General features: G+C 46.1%; 1 protein-coding gene across 1 annotated transcript in view; it reads left to right on the top strand.

Moving 5' to 3' along the window:
• aspg (asparaginase homolog (S. cerevisiae)) overlaps positions 1–17574 on the top strand; it is a 33435-nt gene that overhangs the window by 13307 nt on the left and 2554 nt on the right. Inside the window, exons 8-15 of the mRNA XM_061247627.1 lie at positions 4630–4815; positions 6083–6196; positions 7324–7443; positions 7845–7940; positions 10262–10425; positions 13494–13580; positions 15123–15222; positions 16178–16243. Of these exons, the coding sequence (XP_061103611.1) occupies positions 4630–4815; positions 6083–6196; positions 7324–7443; positions 7845–7940; positions 10262–10425; positions 13494–13580; positions 15123–15222; positions 16178–16243 (933 nt within the window). The remainder of the gene's footprint in view (positions 1–4629; positions 4816–6082; positions 6197–7323; positions 7444–7844; positions 7941–10261; positions 10426–13493; positions 13581–15122; positions 15223–16177; positions 16244–17574) is intronic.

Below are 17574 nucleotides of genomic sequence, written 5' to 3'. Positions count from 1 at the left end.
AACAGAATCTGAATACTAATGACAGAGCCGTCCGTGGAGACCCAATCCAGAGCCACGCGCGCACGTTTGATCAGTGTTGCCTGCCAGCAATTATTTAATCAACAATCACTGGGGAGCAAGAAACTCTATTAAAAAACAACTGAAAAACATTTCCCCCCAGTGGCTCTCTTGCTGCTGCGAACCATGGTATGACATCACTACGGCGCTGTGGCATGGTTTAAAGAAACGTATACAGCGCAATGAAGAAAGTGGAGGCTAGCACTGCCCCGTTAATGCAGATGTAAAGGTGAGCTCAGTGCTAATTGCCTGGATGCGGTACCTTTTGGTGGAGATGATGTGTTTTTTGTCTTGCGTGTCGCCCAGGTTTGATAAGGCTGGCGCACAGTCTGTTGGTTGAGCGCTGCCTGCCAGCAGCACTTACCCGCTGAAAAATGAGATGGAGTTATGGGGCATGTCTAATCATCAACAAAAGGCGAGGGTGATGGCATAGGGATATAAAGGCATCCATTAAAACGGAGAGATGCTTTTACTGCTACAAATTGGCACAGTCACTCCAACAGCCTTTTTTCTATAATTTTTTTAAATTGCACGTTGGCAATAAGGCACGTGATATTTTTGGCGTCAGGGCCCTTTCGCCTGTTCCTGTTGGTTGGCCTTGATCAGGCTGTCGTGCCGGTTTAACCGGTGTCCGGATTTGTTGAACCATTGACTTGCACGGCTGTTGCAGATTGACGACGAGCTTTCTCTTTGGTCTAATGGTGACGCATTAGCAGGGTTGTGGCCTGATCTGTAGATTGGACAGGGCAGAAACTGGGTTGCACTTTAGAATGGGTCTTTCTGTGTATAATGTATTATAGTTTGTAGTTAGCTGAAAGTTAGTCAGGTCTAATTTTTAACCATTTTTATAGAGTAGTTTTTTTGGATTTATTATTTTTTCAGTGTTATTAAGTCAGTGTTCTAGAAGTCCATTGATTTCCAGTAGTGGTTCTTCTATTGGCATTTGAATTTCAGTTAAGAACATTCTAATCTACGTAAAGTGTTAAACTTGTCTTTTTACAGGCAAATATAACATTTCTGGTTTATTCATTCGTTGCTTAGCATGTGCTTTGCTCCCTGATTTGGAACGCCTTCATATTCATGAGGGCTCGTGCTACAACCTCCGCTACAGAGTGAATGCAGGTTGTGCTACTGAGTGAATGCAGGTTGTGCTACTGAGTGAATGCAGGTTGTGCTACTGAGTGAATGCAGCGTGTGCTACTGAGTGAATGCAGGTTGTGCTACTGAGTGAATGCAGCGTGTGCTACTGAGTTAATGCAGCGTGTGCTACTGAGTGAATGCAGGTTGTGCTACTGAGTGAATGCAGGTTGTGCTACTGAGTGAATGCAGCGTGTGCTACTGAGTGAATGCAGGTTGTGGTACTGAGTGAATGCAGCGTGTGCTACTGAGTGAATGCAGGTTGTGCTACTGAGTGAATGCAGGCTGTGCTACTGAGTGAATGCAGGTTGTGCTACTGAGTGAATGCAGCGTGTGCTACTGAGTGAATGCAGGTTGTGCTACTGAGTGAATGCAGTGTGTGCTACTGAGTGAATGCAGGTTGTGCTACTGAGTGAATGGAGGTTGTGCTGACCTCTGAAGCGTGTGAAGCTAGCCGCTGCATCTTATCACACCGCAGTTTGCCCGTCAGGTTCACATCGACATATGTCGGGGGGCACACTGGCAGTAAGGCTCCAGGAACCCAGTGCACTGTCGTGGCCAGCTAGTGAGAGGTGTCAATCTCCGCAGACCACAACCCTCCCCGGCCATTGAGTGACGTGTCCCTGTGGGATTGCCTGCCACAGTAATTTTGAGATTTCTTGAAAATACAACATGTCATTTTCAATTAATGTGGTCTGAACACCAAAAAATGTGTGTTTGAATCTGATATGGAGCCACGGGTAGTCTGGCGTGCATTCAATTTGTATTAGATCTAAATATAGACTTTCCATCCATCGTGTCGTATCACTAACATTCTTCTGAGGAATGACATCCTAATAATAAGTGCACAGGAGTCATGAGACGCCCAGTTGCAGACTTGGTCTTCAGATCCGGTGGAACACCTTGTGCCGCAACTGAAAAATGTAACCTAAAATAATCTGATATGCAACTCAGTTGGAAAAACTGTAAATCGACAATGGCATATACTGGATGTACAGACATCCGATTGGGACCAAATATAGATACCTGACCTATTTGACCAAATACACAATTTTGAGTCTAAATGATGACACCAAAATCAATGTACAATCCTGTTATTAAATAACACACGACACAAAAAGATGCCAAACAAGTTTCAAGCCAGCTAAATAAAAGAGGACTGAATAGGTGCTCCACGGCCAGGACGATTTGACTGTAGTAAAGGACTCCCCATCACATGGTGTGACTCACCCCGGGGAGGAGAGAAGAGCTGGACACAGGGAGATACGGAACATTCCGGATTGCACCGGTGTTTTATTCACCATAATGGGTGGGTCAGGGAGAGGGAGAGAGAGGACGCCTACAAACCGTGTCTTCAGCTTCGCCCTCCCGGGAATCGGGCTAAAAATAATAAGCCGAAATAATAAATGCAACGAAAATAGCCCGACTCACGTGCAGCTTTTCTGCTGCCTGGGTTTTTCAGCCGGTTTGCGTCTCGTCTCTGTCCTCTCCTGCGGTTTCCTGGCCTCAGCCACTTACTGAAAGAAGCACGCATTTTAACAGCCTGGACTAATGCACAGCATTGTCCAGGTGTGCCCTGGATCCTTACCGCATACCACACCTTTGCTACAGACTACTTGCCTGGACAAATTCCCAGGGACTTTGCTGAAATGAGAACGGTGGAGCACCCTGAGCTCAGAGCAATAGATACTGTTTAATGAACAGGGAGACTGGTGTTTCGGCATCGTTTTCAGAGTCAAAAACATCGACATCTACATCTACAACATCCTTTAGGCGAAATGGCATAGTTCCGTCACTATGTGTGTGCTAATGCTCTGTGTTAGGATTCTGTGTCCTCATTGTGTTGTGTAGAACAGATGAACTAAAGAAAAATCTCTCTGGGCCAAACTGTCAGCACTGCTGTGAAGCTTAGCAGTCGGTCGCAGGGGTCCCGCGGGGACTCTGTGTCGCACGACGTCTGAAGGATCCTGCGGTGACCTGGTTTTCTGTGGCCTCGCCACGGCCGGTCGTGCCTTGCGCAGCAGGCTCCGTTTTGAGCTAGCCGTCACCCGTGCCAGCTCGGGCGAGAACCTTCCACCTCGGGCGGTTTACGGCGTCTACCCCCTCGTAAAACGCCAGGCACTTCGTTTCCAGATGCCAGCCACGGGCCGGGGCGGGGGCTTAATTGTGCTGGTGAATTACCCCGAGACAGGGGAGCAGGCAGCAGATGGGCTGGCAGTGGGTGGCAGGTTTTTTATTAAAACTCCAACGGTATAATTTCCCTCCCAGGGCCTATTGGCCAGACCCACGTGAGTGTGGCTGTTTGGGCACTGCGATGCCCCGCTCAGTGTGGTACCCCCCCGCTGCCCCCCCCAGAATGGGTTTACACAGCCCTCTAAGAGGCAGTGTTGCTTGAATGGTTTTGGCTGATTTATTGGGCCCTGTATTTGCTCTTGAATGGTTATTGTGCCCTCCCACTGTTTGTGGAATGGTCATTCGCATCTCGTGGGCTGAACTGCTGTCAGTCCCGTGTCAGAAGATGTCTCGTCAAAGTTCCCCATGACCTTGAAGGCCACAGAAACTTCATTCTCAGTGGACTCTTTCTGTGCAAACGGATGGTGTCTATGGGATGAGGTCACTCTGCATGTGCAGTGCTGATAACTTTGCTGTGTTGTGTGGTGTGCCGTGAAAACAAGGTGTCCAGACCGTCAAATGATAAGGTCCTAACTGACAGTTTTGCCAAAAATGAGTAGTTAATGTCAAAAATACGCTGTTTATGGGGCACTAAATTGATTTTATAGCATTTCTTATTTGAGTGTTTCACTAGAATCTGTCATGTACCTAACGTCCTCGACTGGAGTATTCCACTGCCGTGGATTTTTCAGGCAGTGTTGTTTATTAATGCATTTCTTAAATTACATTTTTACTTTTTAAAGCGCTGCACTGCACTTTCATTTGCACTTCTTATCTTTTTAACAGTTTTTCAGTTCTTAAATTGCAATTTTACTGCTTTCTTTTATACAAATATAGATTGTCAATTCAATCTTTTCACTATTATGTAAAGCACTTTGAATTGCATTCAGTTGTATGAATACGTGCTATACAAATAAACTTGACTTGACTAAATATGTGTGAAGTTTTACACAAAAAGAGTATTTATGAAAAAATGCCAAAATCTAAAAGGTTTTATCTGCTTGGAGCCCATTCACTTTGGTATCTGAAAACCATCCAGAAGGCAGATAGAACCTTTGTGGTGTGGCGTGTTGCGTTTTACTATAACAGAGTTGTAATATGCGGTGTTTAGTCACTGGATTGTTTTGTGTGTGGAAAGCAGTGTTGTTGTGTGTTGTAGTTGTGTTACAGTTTGCGCTGTAGGATGTGGTGTATTGCGTTACGGTCTGGGCACACGGTTGTGAAGGCCTTGCTCGCGGTGAGGAGTGTGCGATGTGTGTGCAGGTGAAGGCCTTCCTCCAGCCACCGATGGAGGGGATCGTCCTGGAGACTTACGGCAGCGGGAACGCACCCAACAACCGCGCGGACCTGCTGGAGGAGTTACGCAAGGCCACCGAGAGGGGCGTGATCATGGTCAACTGCACCCAGTGTTTGAGAGGCACTGTCACCGTGTCCTACGCAACCGGCCAGGTACCGCCCAGAAGCCTTTTAACTTTGCCCTGCACCCTGGTCATGTGACCAAGGTATCGTAGCTACGCTCCGTTTCAACCCTGCCCATTACTCCACCTGTATGAGGTTCATAACTCTGCCCCATTACTCCACCTGTATGAGGTTCACAACTCTGCCCCATTACTCCACCTGTATGAGGTTCATTACTCTGCCCCTTACTCCACCTGTATGAGGTTCATAACTCTGCCCCATTACTCCACCTGTATGAGGTTCATTACTCTGCCCCATTACTCCCCTGTATGAGGTTCACAACTCTGCCCCATTACTCCACCTGTATGAGGTTCATCATTACTCTGCCCCTTACTCCATCTGTATGAGGTTCATAACTCTGCCCATTACTCCACCTGTATGAGGTTCATAACTGCCCCATTACTCCACCTGTATGAGGGTCATTACTCTGCCCCTTACTCCACCTGTATGAGGTTCATAACTCTGCCCATTACTCCACCTGTATGAGGTTCATAACTGCCCCATTACTCCACCTGTACGAGGTTCAGTCTCTTTGTGTCGTATGAAACTAACCCTGTAAGAAGAGGGCTTCTTTTAGAAAGTGCTGTGCTTATGTGACTGGCGTCTCCTCTCTGCTCTACTTGGAGAAATTAACATGAACACCATTTTTCATTTCAGCTCAAGCGCTTTTTGCTTTTGTCCCTCATGGGAGGGTAAAATCTCACACACACGCACACACACACACACACACGCCGGAGCTCACGTTCATTGTTCCTCTGAGTGACTGTGCTCCAGAGGAGGTGGCGTGATCATGTGACCTGATCGTCTGGCAACCGATGGCAGCATGTCCTAACATGCAGGGAAAGTGTGTCAGGTTTCCCTGCCGCCCACAGAGAGGTGGTTCCTCTAACAGAGGATTCCAAAATCCTCACCTGGCCATTGAGTGAAGAACTGACTTTTCTGCTTGGCTTTAAAGCGGTTAGCCCTACTTTCATAGTAAATGCTGAACAGATAGAGGAGTAGAGTGTTGATTTCCTGTGGCCGAGCAGGGCCCTGTTTCGAGAAGCTGATTACTGAGTTAGCTGAATAACTGCAGTAGTAAAACCTGGAACCCTTTCCAATCTGGAACGTGGACTCAAGTAAAAGGAGCGGTTCTGGGTTTTACTTGGCACAGCCATCCAGCTAACTCCGCAGTCTTGCTTTGTACTGTGTACCAGATGTACTATGCGTTTCTGTTTATTTCTTTTTCTATTTCCGCGTGCGTGTGTGTGTGTCTCAGGCCCTGAGTGACGTCGGGCTCATCGCAGGCCGTGATATGACCCCTGAGGCTGCTCTGTCCAAGCTGTCCCACGTGTTGGCCATGCGGGACCTCAACACGGAGGACAAAAGAAAGGTTTGAAGCAGCAGCCGATCGCAGGTCACAAACGCTCCCGTTTCACTCGCCGAGAGGTAGCCTGGGATCTTTCACCAAAGGCCCATGTGCCGACACTCTGGTGATCACCCTCACGTCACATGCTGCCGGCCCACAGACAGGCCCTTGGCTCAGGTTAAATGCTAAATCTGGTTCGCATTAATTTAATTTGCTGCTACAAGGATAGCAGCGGCGTCAGGCGTTCCAGTTACCTTCGTGGTGAATGAGGGGGAAAGGAACGGAGTTCTAATTACGCATTGAAATCCCATGAGGATCACGAGCCCAGAACACTGCTATGATTTCCACCGCGTAGGCGACTGTGTTACTGTAGCCTGGTGTTCTTAGCTCTGAACCTCGTTCCATGTCTAAGGGGTGCCTCATCCAAGGTATGTCTGGTCTTCTGGTTCATGGTCTTGAATCTCCAATCTTGGTCTTCAATCAACCTTGATAAGTCTTATCCAGTGTCTTTGTGCAGGGCTAACACAAAAACCTGCACTCACAAGGGCCACTTTCAGATAAGATTGGAGAACCCTGCCCTAAAGCATGCTGTAACAGGGCAGGTTCCATCGCACTGTGTGTTAGGTAACACAAATGTGCACGATAACAGTGCCAACCACGGCTGTCTCTCTGTCTCTCTGCTGCCTTCTGTAAATATGATCTTACAGGGCAGCCTGTAGTGTAGTGGTTAAGGTACATGACTGGGACACTCAAGGTTGGTGGTTCAATCCCCGGTGTAACCATAATAAGGGCCCTTGAGCAAGGCCCTTGACCCTGCATTGCTCCAGGGGAGCAAGTCTTAGTCTAATCAACTGTACGTCGCTCTGGATAAGAGCGTCTGCCAAATGCCATTAATGTAATGTAATGTAACATCATCTACATCAACTGAAAGCTGCTTCACATATACACTGAGACCCTCCCTGCCTCCTGAATTGGAAAGATTTTGCAGTGTTTTGTCGCTGTCCTTGTTGTTGCTCATGGAGGTAAACGGCATACCAAAGATGAAGCGTTCTCACGTAATGTCACCTCGGCACCTGAGCGGTATTTTGACTGTGATATTTGGGCGTGATGTTTGCCATTCTGACTCGCTGTCTCTCCGTTGCCTGTCCCAGATGCTGAGTAAGAACCTGCGGGGGGAGATGATCGCTGACTTTGAGGGGGCCAAGCTCTCCCTGAGGGACAGCCGCTTCATCCAGGTCATCGCCAAGTCCCTGAATATCTGCTGCAAGGAGGTGAGCCATGGATTCCCCTTCCCCAACCCCCACCACAAGTAATGAAGCGAATCGCCATGCACTGCAAAAACCCCACAATAACTCAACCTCAACAAGTATTTTAGTATTATTCTGAGGCTTAAAATCTTATTTTTTTGACTCATTTAAAGATTTGCCAATGGGTTAAGGCCATACTAGCAAACGGTAAGTTCATATTTTCCTCTTAACTGTTTTCAAACCGGTACTTTATTTCTGGTGGAATTCTTGCATTGCTGTGGTGAGTGGTTTGCGGCCCCCTGCACTTGCCGGTCTTGGAGGGATACTTGTGGGGTCTTTTCATTTGGAAGCTGTCCTGTTGTGTTTGTGCCAGGCCCTCTGATGGCCAGGTAATTCATTAAATGCATGTCCGCTCCAATCCCCAGGAGCTGGAAGCTGTCCGCGATGCGCTGACCCCTAGCCTGGCCTGCGCCGCTGCTAAGATTGGGGACATCGAGGCCCTGGAAGCCATTCTGGAAATGGTAAACATTCTGATTTTGACTGTCAAGCCTTCAGCCAATGACAGGTTTGGCCTCTCTGGCGGAAGAGGACGATTGGCCGCTCAGACCCTGCAGTGGTTGAACATGGGTGTGTCGCCGAGGGGTAGACTGGTTACACAGCACAAGCTGGTTCATCCTGAGATGGGACTCTTCACATACATTTACATTACATTTACATTTTTGTCATTTGGCAGACGCTTTTAATCCAAAGCGACTTACAAGTGCATAGGTTCTACCATAAGTCAAAGCATCACATCCAGAACTAGGAAAACACACATGGAATACTGTTCTAAACATAGTCGTCATCATAAGTGCAACCTTTTTTTTTTTTTTTTTTTTGGGGGGGGGGGGGGGGGGTTAGACAAGGATAGGGATATCAGAAAGGAGGGGCGGGGGAAATCAGGAGGGAGGACTAAGGTAGAGTTTGAAAAGGTGGGTTTTGAGTCCTCCCTCATTTCCTCCTGTCCACTTCAAGCCCCTGAAATCTAAAATCACTGGAGCGGTCATACACCGCATTAAGAGTTTTTACAAAAGAAAACTCCTCACACTAAAGGGAAGTAGTTGTTGGGTGTGTGTCTCTTTATGGTTCTCACATAAACACATACCTCGTAGACAGTGATGAGATGCCTCGGTCAGGCTGTGAATGCTTATAGATAAATTAGGGGAGATACCAAGCATGCCTCTTGGGTTGGGCAGGTGTGACAACCTGAATGCCTTGTTTCTCCAGCAGAGTGGGAGCAGAGGGCAAATCAAATGACAGAAGCATTAACGTCAACTGTTTAACATTAAATCATCTTTATGTGTAAAGACCTTGGGCCTGAACAGCACTCTGTATTTACAAACCTGTTGCCAGGATTCATAAAATCAGTCAATAAGGACAAAATCACTTGCGTGTAAATGTTGAGGCGTTGTCCGCCTGGCATATTTCATTATGTTATAATTAATTCCATTTTGAAAATGCTGAACACATTTTCATTAAGATGGACATGTTTCCGTCAGTGTTGTTGGCAGGTTGTGTGTGTGTGTGTGTGTGCGTGTTTGTGTGTGTGTGTTTTCACTGGGAACCGAGCACAGTTTTTGAAGAGTTTTTGCTTGCTGACTCTACAGTGTGTTAATGTCGATAAAGGACTAATGTTCACTCATTTTAATGCAACATTGTAAGCAAACCACAAAGAGTAGGTCTTCTATAGCGATAACCTGGGTGCTGTTTAATTTTATTTTCAGCTTCCTGATGGCATCCTGTCTGAAAGGTACAACTGTGGTAGGGTGAATGGTTGACGGGACCGAATCATTTGCTTGGCGTCCTTCTATGTGCTTAACAGAAGTGCAATTCCCAATTCCTCTAATCTTAGAGAATCCTCTGATCCCCATAGGTGTATATGGAACTCTTTCCTGGATGAAACTCTCACCTTCCCATGAGGTCGACTTTCCACGCAAGAGTTATTTTCACCTTTACTAATTTGAAGTGTAACCGGCATCTTCTGAAGTGCCGCCTCAAGGCAAATTATTTCCTAAATTAATTTTGTTGTTGCTTCGCAATTTTTCTAAATGTTCTTTGAGGTTCCCATTCCCAAAATTGGCATACTGTATGCATTGAGGCTTGTTTTTTTCTATTATGATGATCTATGCTAGTACAACATTAGCATAATTCGTTGGTCTATATGATTCATCCAAAGACTAGATTTCTTTGGGTGCTCCATTGTCAACTCACTGTGAGGTGTTTTGGCGGAAACTATTTAGAAACGGAAAATTTCTTCTTTTGTTCAAACCAGAATAAATGAATGATCTTTTTAATTTCACATACTATGCAATCAGCTGCCTTTTTGAACCTTAAAAACTCCTGGTAGAGCGGCATTAGTTCATTATTTATGAATTAGGCTTAAACAAAAAAGCTTCTATTCATATTGACACCATTCTTTTCAAATGCATCTCTTCTGAAATAGTCTGTTACGCAGACTCTGATGCCAGGTGTGAATAACAGATTCTCACAATATGGATCACCAATAGAGTTCCTGTGAGTTCAAATGTCTACCCTTGAAACAGTGCAGCTGGTTCAGTGTGTGAAGTAAATCCAGCCTTAATAATCTATGGGCCAGTTTCACAGACTCCGATGAAGCCTAGTCCTACACCGATTTTACTTTTTAATGAAGATTCTCCATACAAAACTCTATTTAGTCCTGGACTAAAGCTTAATCTGTGTCCGTGCAACCGGCCCTATACCATACTGTATGTATATTGTCCTGGTAGAGATCCTATGCTAAGCCAGTATGTAGTGCATCTGAACCCCTCTGTTTTGCCTGCAGGGTAGTATCCTGAGCATGGAGAACTATGACAGCCGTACCCCCCTGCACGTCGCTGCCTGCGAGGGCCATCTCACTGTGGTGAAGTACCTCCTCATCCAGGGAGCCACCGTCCATGCCCGGGATCGCTATGGACACACGCCCCTGCGCAACGCCGTCCGCTTCCGGTAGGAGCAACGGGAGTCTATGCCTCCCTGATAACCCGCCCGCTTTGAGCAAAAGTGGCCGTAACAGGAATCCATTACCTCCGCGGATTAGCTGATCTATTCCAGTCTCCACTGGGTAAGTAGGGTAACGACCTTGCTTTTGTTTTGAAACCATTATTCCACCCATTATTACCCCCCCCCCCCCCCCAGTGGAGAACGTCTGTACAAACAGAAAGCGGTTTGAGACCAGAGCTCTCATTCCTCATTAAAATGAGGAGGATGGTGGTCTCGGCCTGCTAAATTAGAAACGTTTCCGGGAAGAGACTCCGAATTCCCAGCAGGAGGCGGGAACAGGAGAGGAACTGTAATGGAGTTCAGAGGGCCACTTCATTCATTTTCGGCTAATTAGGCTAATTGTCAGCTGCCAATAGTAATTCTATATATTTTTTTTTAACAATAATTAGTTTGTCTTTTTTAGCCTCCAGTGAGATTGTATTGCAAATCGTGTTCTCATTGGGGAGTATTGTTTAAGGCTATAGTAATGTCTGTTAGTAAATGTTTCTCAGGCTCAAAGATCTACTTGCCTGAATTTCATGTTCCTGGGATTTAATTGCAATAATGGATCACGTTTATATGGTGGCTTTGTTTGCAGGATCTCAACAAGATTCATAGTGAAGGAGGGCACTGTCTTCATCCAACCCCAATGTGTAGTACCCACCTGAGAGTTACACTGCAGCCATTTTGTGCCAAAATGCTCACTACACTCCAGCTGAGATGGAGTGGGAGTGATTATTAAGCCAATTAAATTGTGTGATGATTATATGGCCAGATTGAAAGAACCATACTGGGACTTTGGCCAGGAAATATTGTGCCAAGTCAGCTATAGAGATGAGTGAGGTGGCTGCTGTCCCTGAGTCTTGCCTGAGTGGCTAACTCCAACACGACGTTGTCGTTGGTCTGGAAAAAAAGGTTTAAAACTGCACGCTATCAAGGAGACTGAAGCGTACTCTAAGTCCTGTCTCGAACCCGAGACACCCTGCCTGTTTGCCTTCAGCCGGCTAAGAGCTCTCAGTTTGTGACTCACACTTGTATATCCCATTTTAAATAAATGACTTACTGTTCATTCGACTAAGCAGGAGACAATCCCCCCTGGGGCAATGTGGGGTTAAGGGCCTTGCTCAAGGGTCCAACAGCTGTGCGGATCTTATCATGGCCACACCGCGGCATTGAACCGCCAACCTTCTGGGTCCCTCTCGGCTTCAGGCTTAGCTACAGGCTGCCCCATTTTGTGTGTCACGGTCTATGTCACTTTGTACAGGAGTGCTGCGGAATGGTGGCTGTGTGTATGGAAAGAGCCCTGAGGACCCAGTGATTTTTATCGGTTACAAGATTTGTACAATGGCTTGGCATTCGGAAAACTCTCCTTTAAGACACAACTTAAATACAGTATCTTCAGTTGGCAGAATCAATGCCAAAATAGGCTGGCATCTTTTGGAAGAACATAAATATACATCCTTCCTCATGTCCTTAAAAGGAGTGAATTGGGAATCGGGGCGGGGAGCATGAAGAGAGGCCCCTGGAACCAGACTTACCTGCTGCTGCTCATTTGTGTGGCAGATAAACGCCCTGGCTGCTCTCCAAAACAGACGAAATGTACGGCTACACGGTTTGGAACCTCCGACGGCTAGAGAAGGAAGGCAGGTTGAGGGGAGGGAGAGAGTTTTCCGGGGGCGGGAATGTGAAACCGCCAATCCCGCAGTAACACCTTAGACCAAAAATAGCACCAAGTAAGTTGGGCCCATACAGAAAGCCTGCTCTTCCATTGTCAAAGCACGCACATCTCAAATGAGACTTCAGGCCCAGCTTCGTTGAACCAGTGGTCTCACGATAAAAGCTTTTTCCGCTGCTGTGGGAAGCTTTTCTCTCTTCTAGTCCTCAAACTGGAGAGGCAGCTGCTCTCTGCAGGTTGAATAGGGGTGTACCGTTCTGTTTCGTGGCCATTGTTTTGCGATAAAATAGCCTGAAGCTCTCAACAGAAAGTCCCCGTGCTGAGACTGTGGATGCTGGTGTGTAGGAGTTTCAGTGTGGGGGTGTCCGGGCTTGTCCGTGCTTGTCACAGCGCGAGGCTGTAACCTGTCACAGTCATCGTCCTTAGGGCATTGCTGGGTGACTAATGTGTGCTGTTTGGGACTTGCACTGATATCCATGGCTGACGAGGAAAGTTGGGCCTGTTTTTTTTTACGTCGTTCGCAGAAATGTAGTCGGAATCTGTTCACCGAGCAAATGGGGGACTATTTCTCCTGAATGGTTCATGTGTACCGCCCCATCTTTGCTACATGGGTGTGTCCTTGCGGTAATAGTAATTCTGATCACCCGATTTTCTTACAGGAATGCCTTTTCGCCTCTGGGACTGATGAAGCAAAAAAATAAATGTTTTTGGTTTGGTCTATTTTTGGACATTTGTCTTTGTGATACATGGTGTTACCTCAGAGCCAGAATGGAGGGGTGAGAGTCTAGGGTGTGTTGTGATTGGCTGAGCTGTGAGGCTTGTTCAAGCATACCACACAATGAACTACACCTTAAATAAGCCATGGCTGGAATTCTGTTTTTTCAACTCTGCATCTAGGAAGCTGCCTAAAGAGATCATTAGGTTTGATCTCATCAAAGTTTCAATAATGGCTGTCTTCCACCCTTCCACCCAAATCCAAGGGTTTTGAACTGGTGTTCTCTCAGCCTACTTTGGGGACGTTTAACGTTGACATTCATTTTATCTCACCTTATGCATTATGCTATTTCCAAAATAATATTTCAAGTGCTATCATTACCGATAGATTATGCTCTTTCTTTCAATATGACTGTTTGTGAAAGGCAGGCTTTGACACAGTCTCTTGAACCACTGGTTATAACTGCTCTACGTGCATGATTTGCTATTTATGGATTTAATGCTTTTCACTTGTTGAAGAATTTATGCTCTTGTAAATCGCTTTGGATTAAAAGTGTCTGCTGAAGGACTGATATGTAAATGTAAAATGTTGAAAGTTTGTGAAGTGCCTTGGTGTTTAACCTCATGTCCACCCTTGCTATTCCAGACACAAGGAGATAGTGAAACTGCTGAGGCAGACAGGGGCCCACTTGTCTCAAGAGGAGCTGGACGATGCAGGCTCTGAACTCTGCAGGTGATATTACCCAGCATGCATTCACACACACACACACACATACCCACACGTTCAAACACACACACACACACACACCCAAACATATGTGTGCACTTCTACATACTCAAATACTCATACTCACACTCTAGTACATCATACCCACAGACATGCATATACACAAACACACACACACACATACCCAGTTTACATACCCACACATTCAAACACACACAGACACAAACCCAAACATATGTGTGCACTTCTACATACTCACACACTCATACTCACACACTAGTACATACCCACACACATGCATATACAAAAATACACGCACTTGTACAGACCCATAAACACGCACACGCACCCACACACACCCACACGCATGCTTGCACTTATACATCATAGAACATGCATACGCACACCCACACACGTACAACAGAAAGATTGATCGTTTTTCTTCGTCTTTTTTTGGCAAAACATGCTCTTCACGTCACGTCACTCGCACACGTCATAGGGGACAGTGATGGGGAAATTGCCCCTCACCCCGTGACCCCCCCCCCCCCCCCCCCATATATACACACCTCCAAAAGTGTGTGTTCTGGTTCAGCCAGCTGGCCTGGTCTTATGTAAGTGCCGGAATCCAACCCTGCTACATTGCTCTGAGACCATGGCATCCAAAGAATCTTTCAACAAAGGGAAGATAAATAGACTATTTTCCTGGTTTTACAGTCAACTGGTCAAAGACGTGCAGCCTTGTCCTCAACGACTGCTGTAGCATGCTGATCTGTCACTCATGCATGCTTCCCTTTTGCTACCAATACATGAAGTGGCAACTGCTGGTCAAACAAGCTTTCAGATCCCCTCACGGGACCTTGCTCGTCGTGGCTCCGTCCAAAATAATGCTGACATTATTCACTGCGTCTAGTTGGCTCGCTCTTTGGAGTCGCTAGCTGTGATGGAAATGCTAATTTCCCGACGTAAGATTAAATGCGCTGAGAATGGCCCAAGAAAATCATTCAATCATTGAAACTGGCGGTAAAACTGGTGCTCATTTTCGCTGTGAGCGCTCTGAACAGCACTGGTGAAGCACATTCATGCCTGCGATGTGACTTTTTTGTGCTCAAACGTTTTACCGCAAAACAGATAGGTGCAAGTTAGCAGACGGTTTAAGATTACAGGTAATTGGAATACCAATCCAGTAAAATCAAGGCCAGTAAAACTGTTTGCTCTTTGTACCCATGGCCAATGTCAACCAAAATGTAGTAAATGCCCAGTCCAATGAAGATGCATCTCTCAGTGGGTACAAAGCATAATGGTGGGACCTAACCAACCTCCCACCTCACTCAAGAGAGTGCTCTAAAGGTAGTTCTGTAGTCACAGCCTTGGCCATATACATAACTGGGTTCTCTGTTTGTAGGGAAAGTGCTGCAGCTCTCTTGAAGGGTTCCCAGTGTGATGGCATAGTGTTTTCCCCTATGTTGTTAAGCCCATGTAAGTAGCAGAGCAGGTGTGTGGCCCCTGTATAACTGTACCGGTCTGGTGGCGGTGGGTGATTTGTCACAGTCTGGCAGCGAGCGGGGACCTGGAGGGACTGATGATGTGGCACCTGGCGGGGGCGGAGATGGAAATGGTCGGGTACAACGGACAGACGGCCATGGACATAGTGAGTCTGTGAAGCACCCGCCTGTATTCCCTTGTTCTGCAGGGAGCGTTCTCACTGGAATATGCTTGCAGTGGAACGTTCTCACTGGAATATGAATGGGGTCAGTGATGTCTTTTTGTCCATGTTCCTTGAGGTTCATAAGTATAACTGCTGGTGGAACATTGAGCCGTGTGTTCGGGATGTAAACCTGAAGCTTCAGAGAGCTTTGACATTTGCAATATCGTTAATTTTGCTACCACACCATGATCTGAAAAGTATCAATGGAAATGATGCAGCTAACACAGTCCTCTTGCAGTGTACACATACAAGCACAATGAGGTTGATAGTGGAAAAATTAACTGACGTCACCTTTACCAGAAGGAAAAACAGCACTTGAGCGTGAGTAATGGTGAGGTTGAGCTGGAAACGTGAACAATGTCTTAAATAAATATCTTACTATGATTCACAATGATATGGATTGTTTTTTGAACTTTCGGTTGGATTGGATTGTTACCCTTTGAACCCATACATCGATCCGGATCAATGTATCATTACTCCCTAAGATGAGTACTACTGTACAGTAAGCCCTTTTATTGCTCCACTCAACCAGTACAAAGCCAGGAGATGTATTTCTGAAAGTTGCTGTGTCACTTAAACTGCTTGAACTCCACACAGCTAGAATACATAATCAACTGCCTACTATGAGTTACAGATGAGTTACAGAGCTCATCTGATCTGCAGTGCTGCTTCCACTCCAGATTCAGTTAGTTTCATGTGGAAGGTTCTGGAAATAATTTGTATTTGGTTCTATTGCTTTATTATGAATATCCAGGCACATGACATGTTACAATATGGATAATCACAAAATCAACATTCATAAAATTAGCATTTTGATCAAACGCAGGTCCAACGTTGTCTTTTTAAGTACATTATTATTTGTTTAGTTACTATATCACTACTTCCTGTCCTGTCTTAGGCTCAGGCGACTGGAAACACCGAAGTGCTGGAGTTCTTGCAAACGGTTGGGAAGTGCAGGAATACGGTAAGAGCACACTTGCTGTAAAAATAAGAAGAAATATTTGAATTTGCACGTATGGCCCTCTGGTATTTTGTGCTTAGAATACTTGTCAATTTCTGCAGCGAAATGAATAAATAATGAAATCTTCAAATGCATAGGTATACTGAAAATAAATTTTACCGGACCCCTTCTTTCAATTGCAGCGGAAAAGTGAAGTTTCAGGGCCGTTCTGTGAAGCCCAGCTCCAAAAGGATAAACTGCCGAATGTTGTGATTAAAGGCCCATTATAACATTTTATTACCGCTGTTCAAATATTAAAGAAGACTGGCTTCATTTGTTCCTTCCTGCCATGCAAATGCTTCCACATTACAGTGGATCAATGAGTCAGTGAATCACAAAATACTAGCCTTATCTGTGCAATATTTTATAATTGTTTGCATTGTTCTTACTTCCAGCTTCTGGCTGATGAAACAGATGAGGTCAAATGTTTGAGTTTGATGTTTTCCCTCTGGGAAAGAGGGCCATATTGGACTGCTTTCCCACAGTCCCTTACTGGCACTGCATGGCTGAGGCGGGCTCGATGGACACCCCTGTCATTGTGCCCGTTTGCTGTCGTGTCCACATGCCCACTCTTCTCATCTTAGAAATGGCATCCCCTTTGCATCCCCTTTGACCAATTCCGAGTCTCCAAAGCTGTGCTTTTCGTATGGTTTGGCCTATGCGTGCGTTTGGAGAGCTCAGGTTAACTGCTGTAGTTCAGGACGCACTTAGACAGAGGACCTTCAGAGGTCTAGGTGAGTCGCTGTGCAAGTCAAAAACATTAGAGTTATGTTGTACATGCAGCATTTTTGTGAGCAAAAACGTGTGCTTCTCTGTCAGTATTGGCCCCTTCTGAGTCCTTACAAGATGTATTAAGTCTGTAAAGCAGCTGATACACGTTGAGTAACGAGGGACTCAACCGAGGCCCGAATTTGTGAAAGCCGTACACCTCTACCGCCCACCGAGGCCCTGTATTACCTACCACATCTCCCTGTTGTGTTTCCATCAGCATTCCCAAGCAGAATCGTCTGAAGGCTAATTCACTCATCTCATTAGTGGAGTGTCTTACATTTTACAGCGCTAATTAAACGTGCGGCTGTGTGCACGAGATGTATCCGGAGGCACTCGGTTGAGCCCTTATCACTCTCTGAGGGACACGGGGGACTCCTGCAGAATTTGACACAGTCTTAGTGACCTTCTCCCTTCCATCTCCCTGAGGAAGCGACGCTTTAGCTCCGTTCATTTCATTCCTGCGTGCGCTCGCACATCCCACCACCCCCCCATCCCTACCGCCAATCTGAACGCCGCTAGCGTAG

This window comes from Conger conger, chromosome 1, assembly GCF_963514075.1.
Source record: "Conger conger chromosome 1, fConCon1.1, whole genome shotgun sequence".
NCBI lineage: Eukaryota > Metazoa > Chordata > Actinopteri > Anguilliformes > Congridae > Conger > Conger conger.
This window is presented reverse-complemented; position numbering and strand designations above follow the sequence as displayed.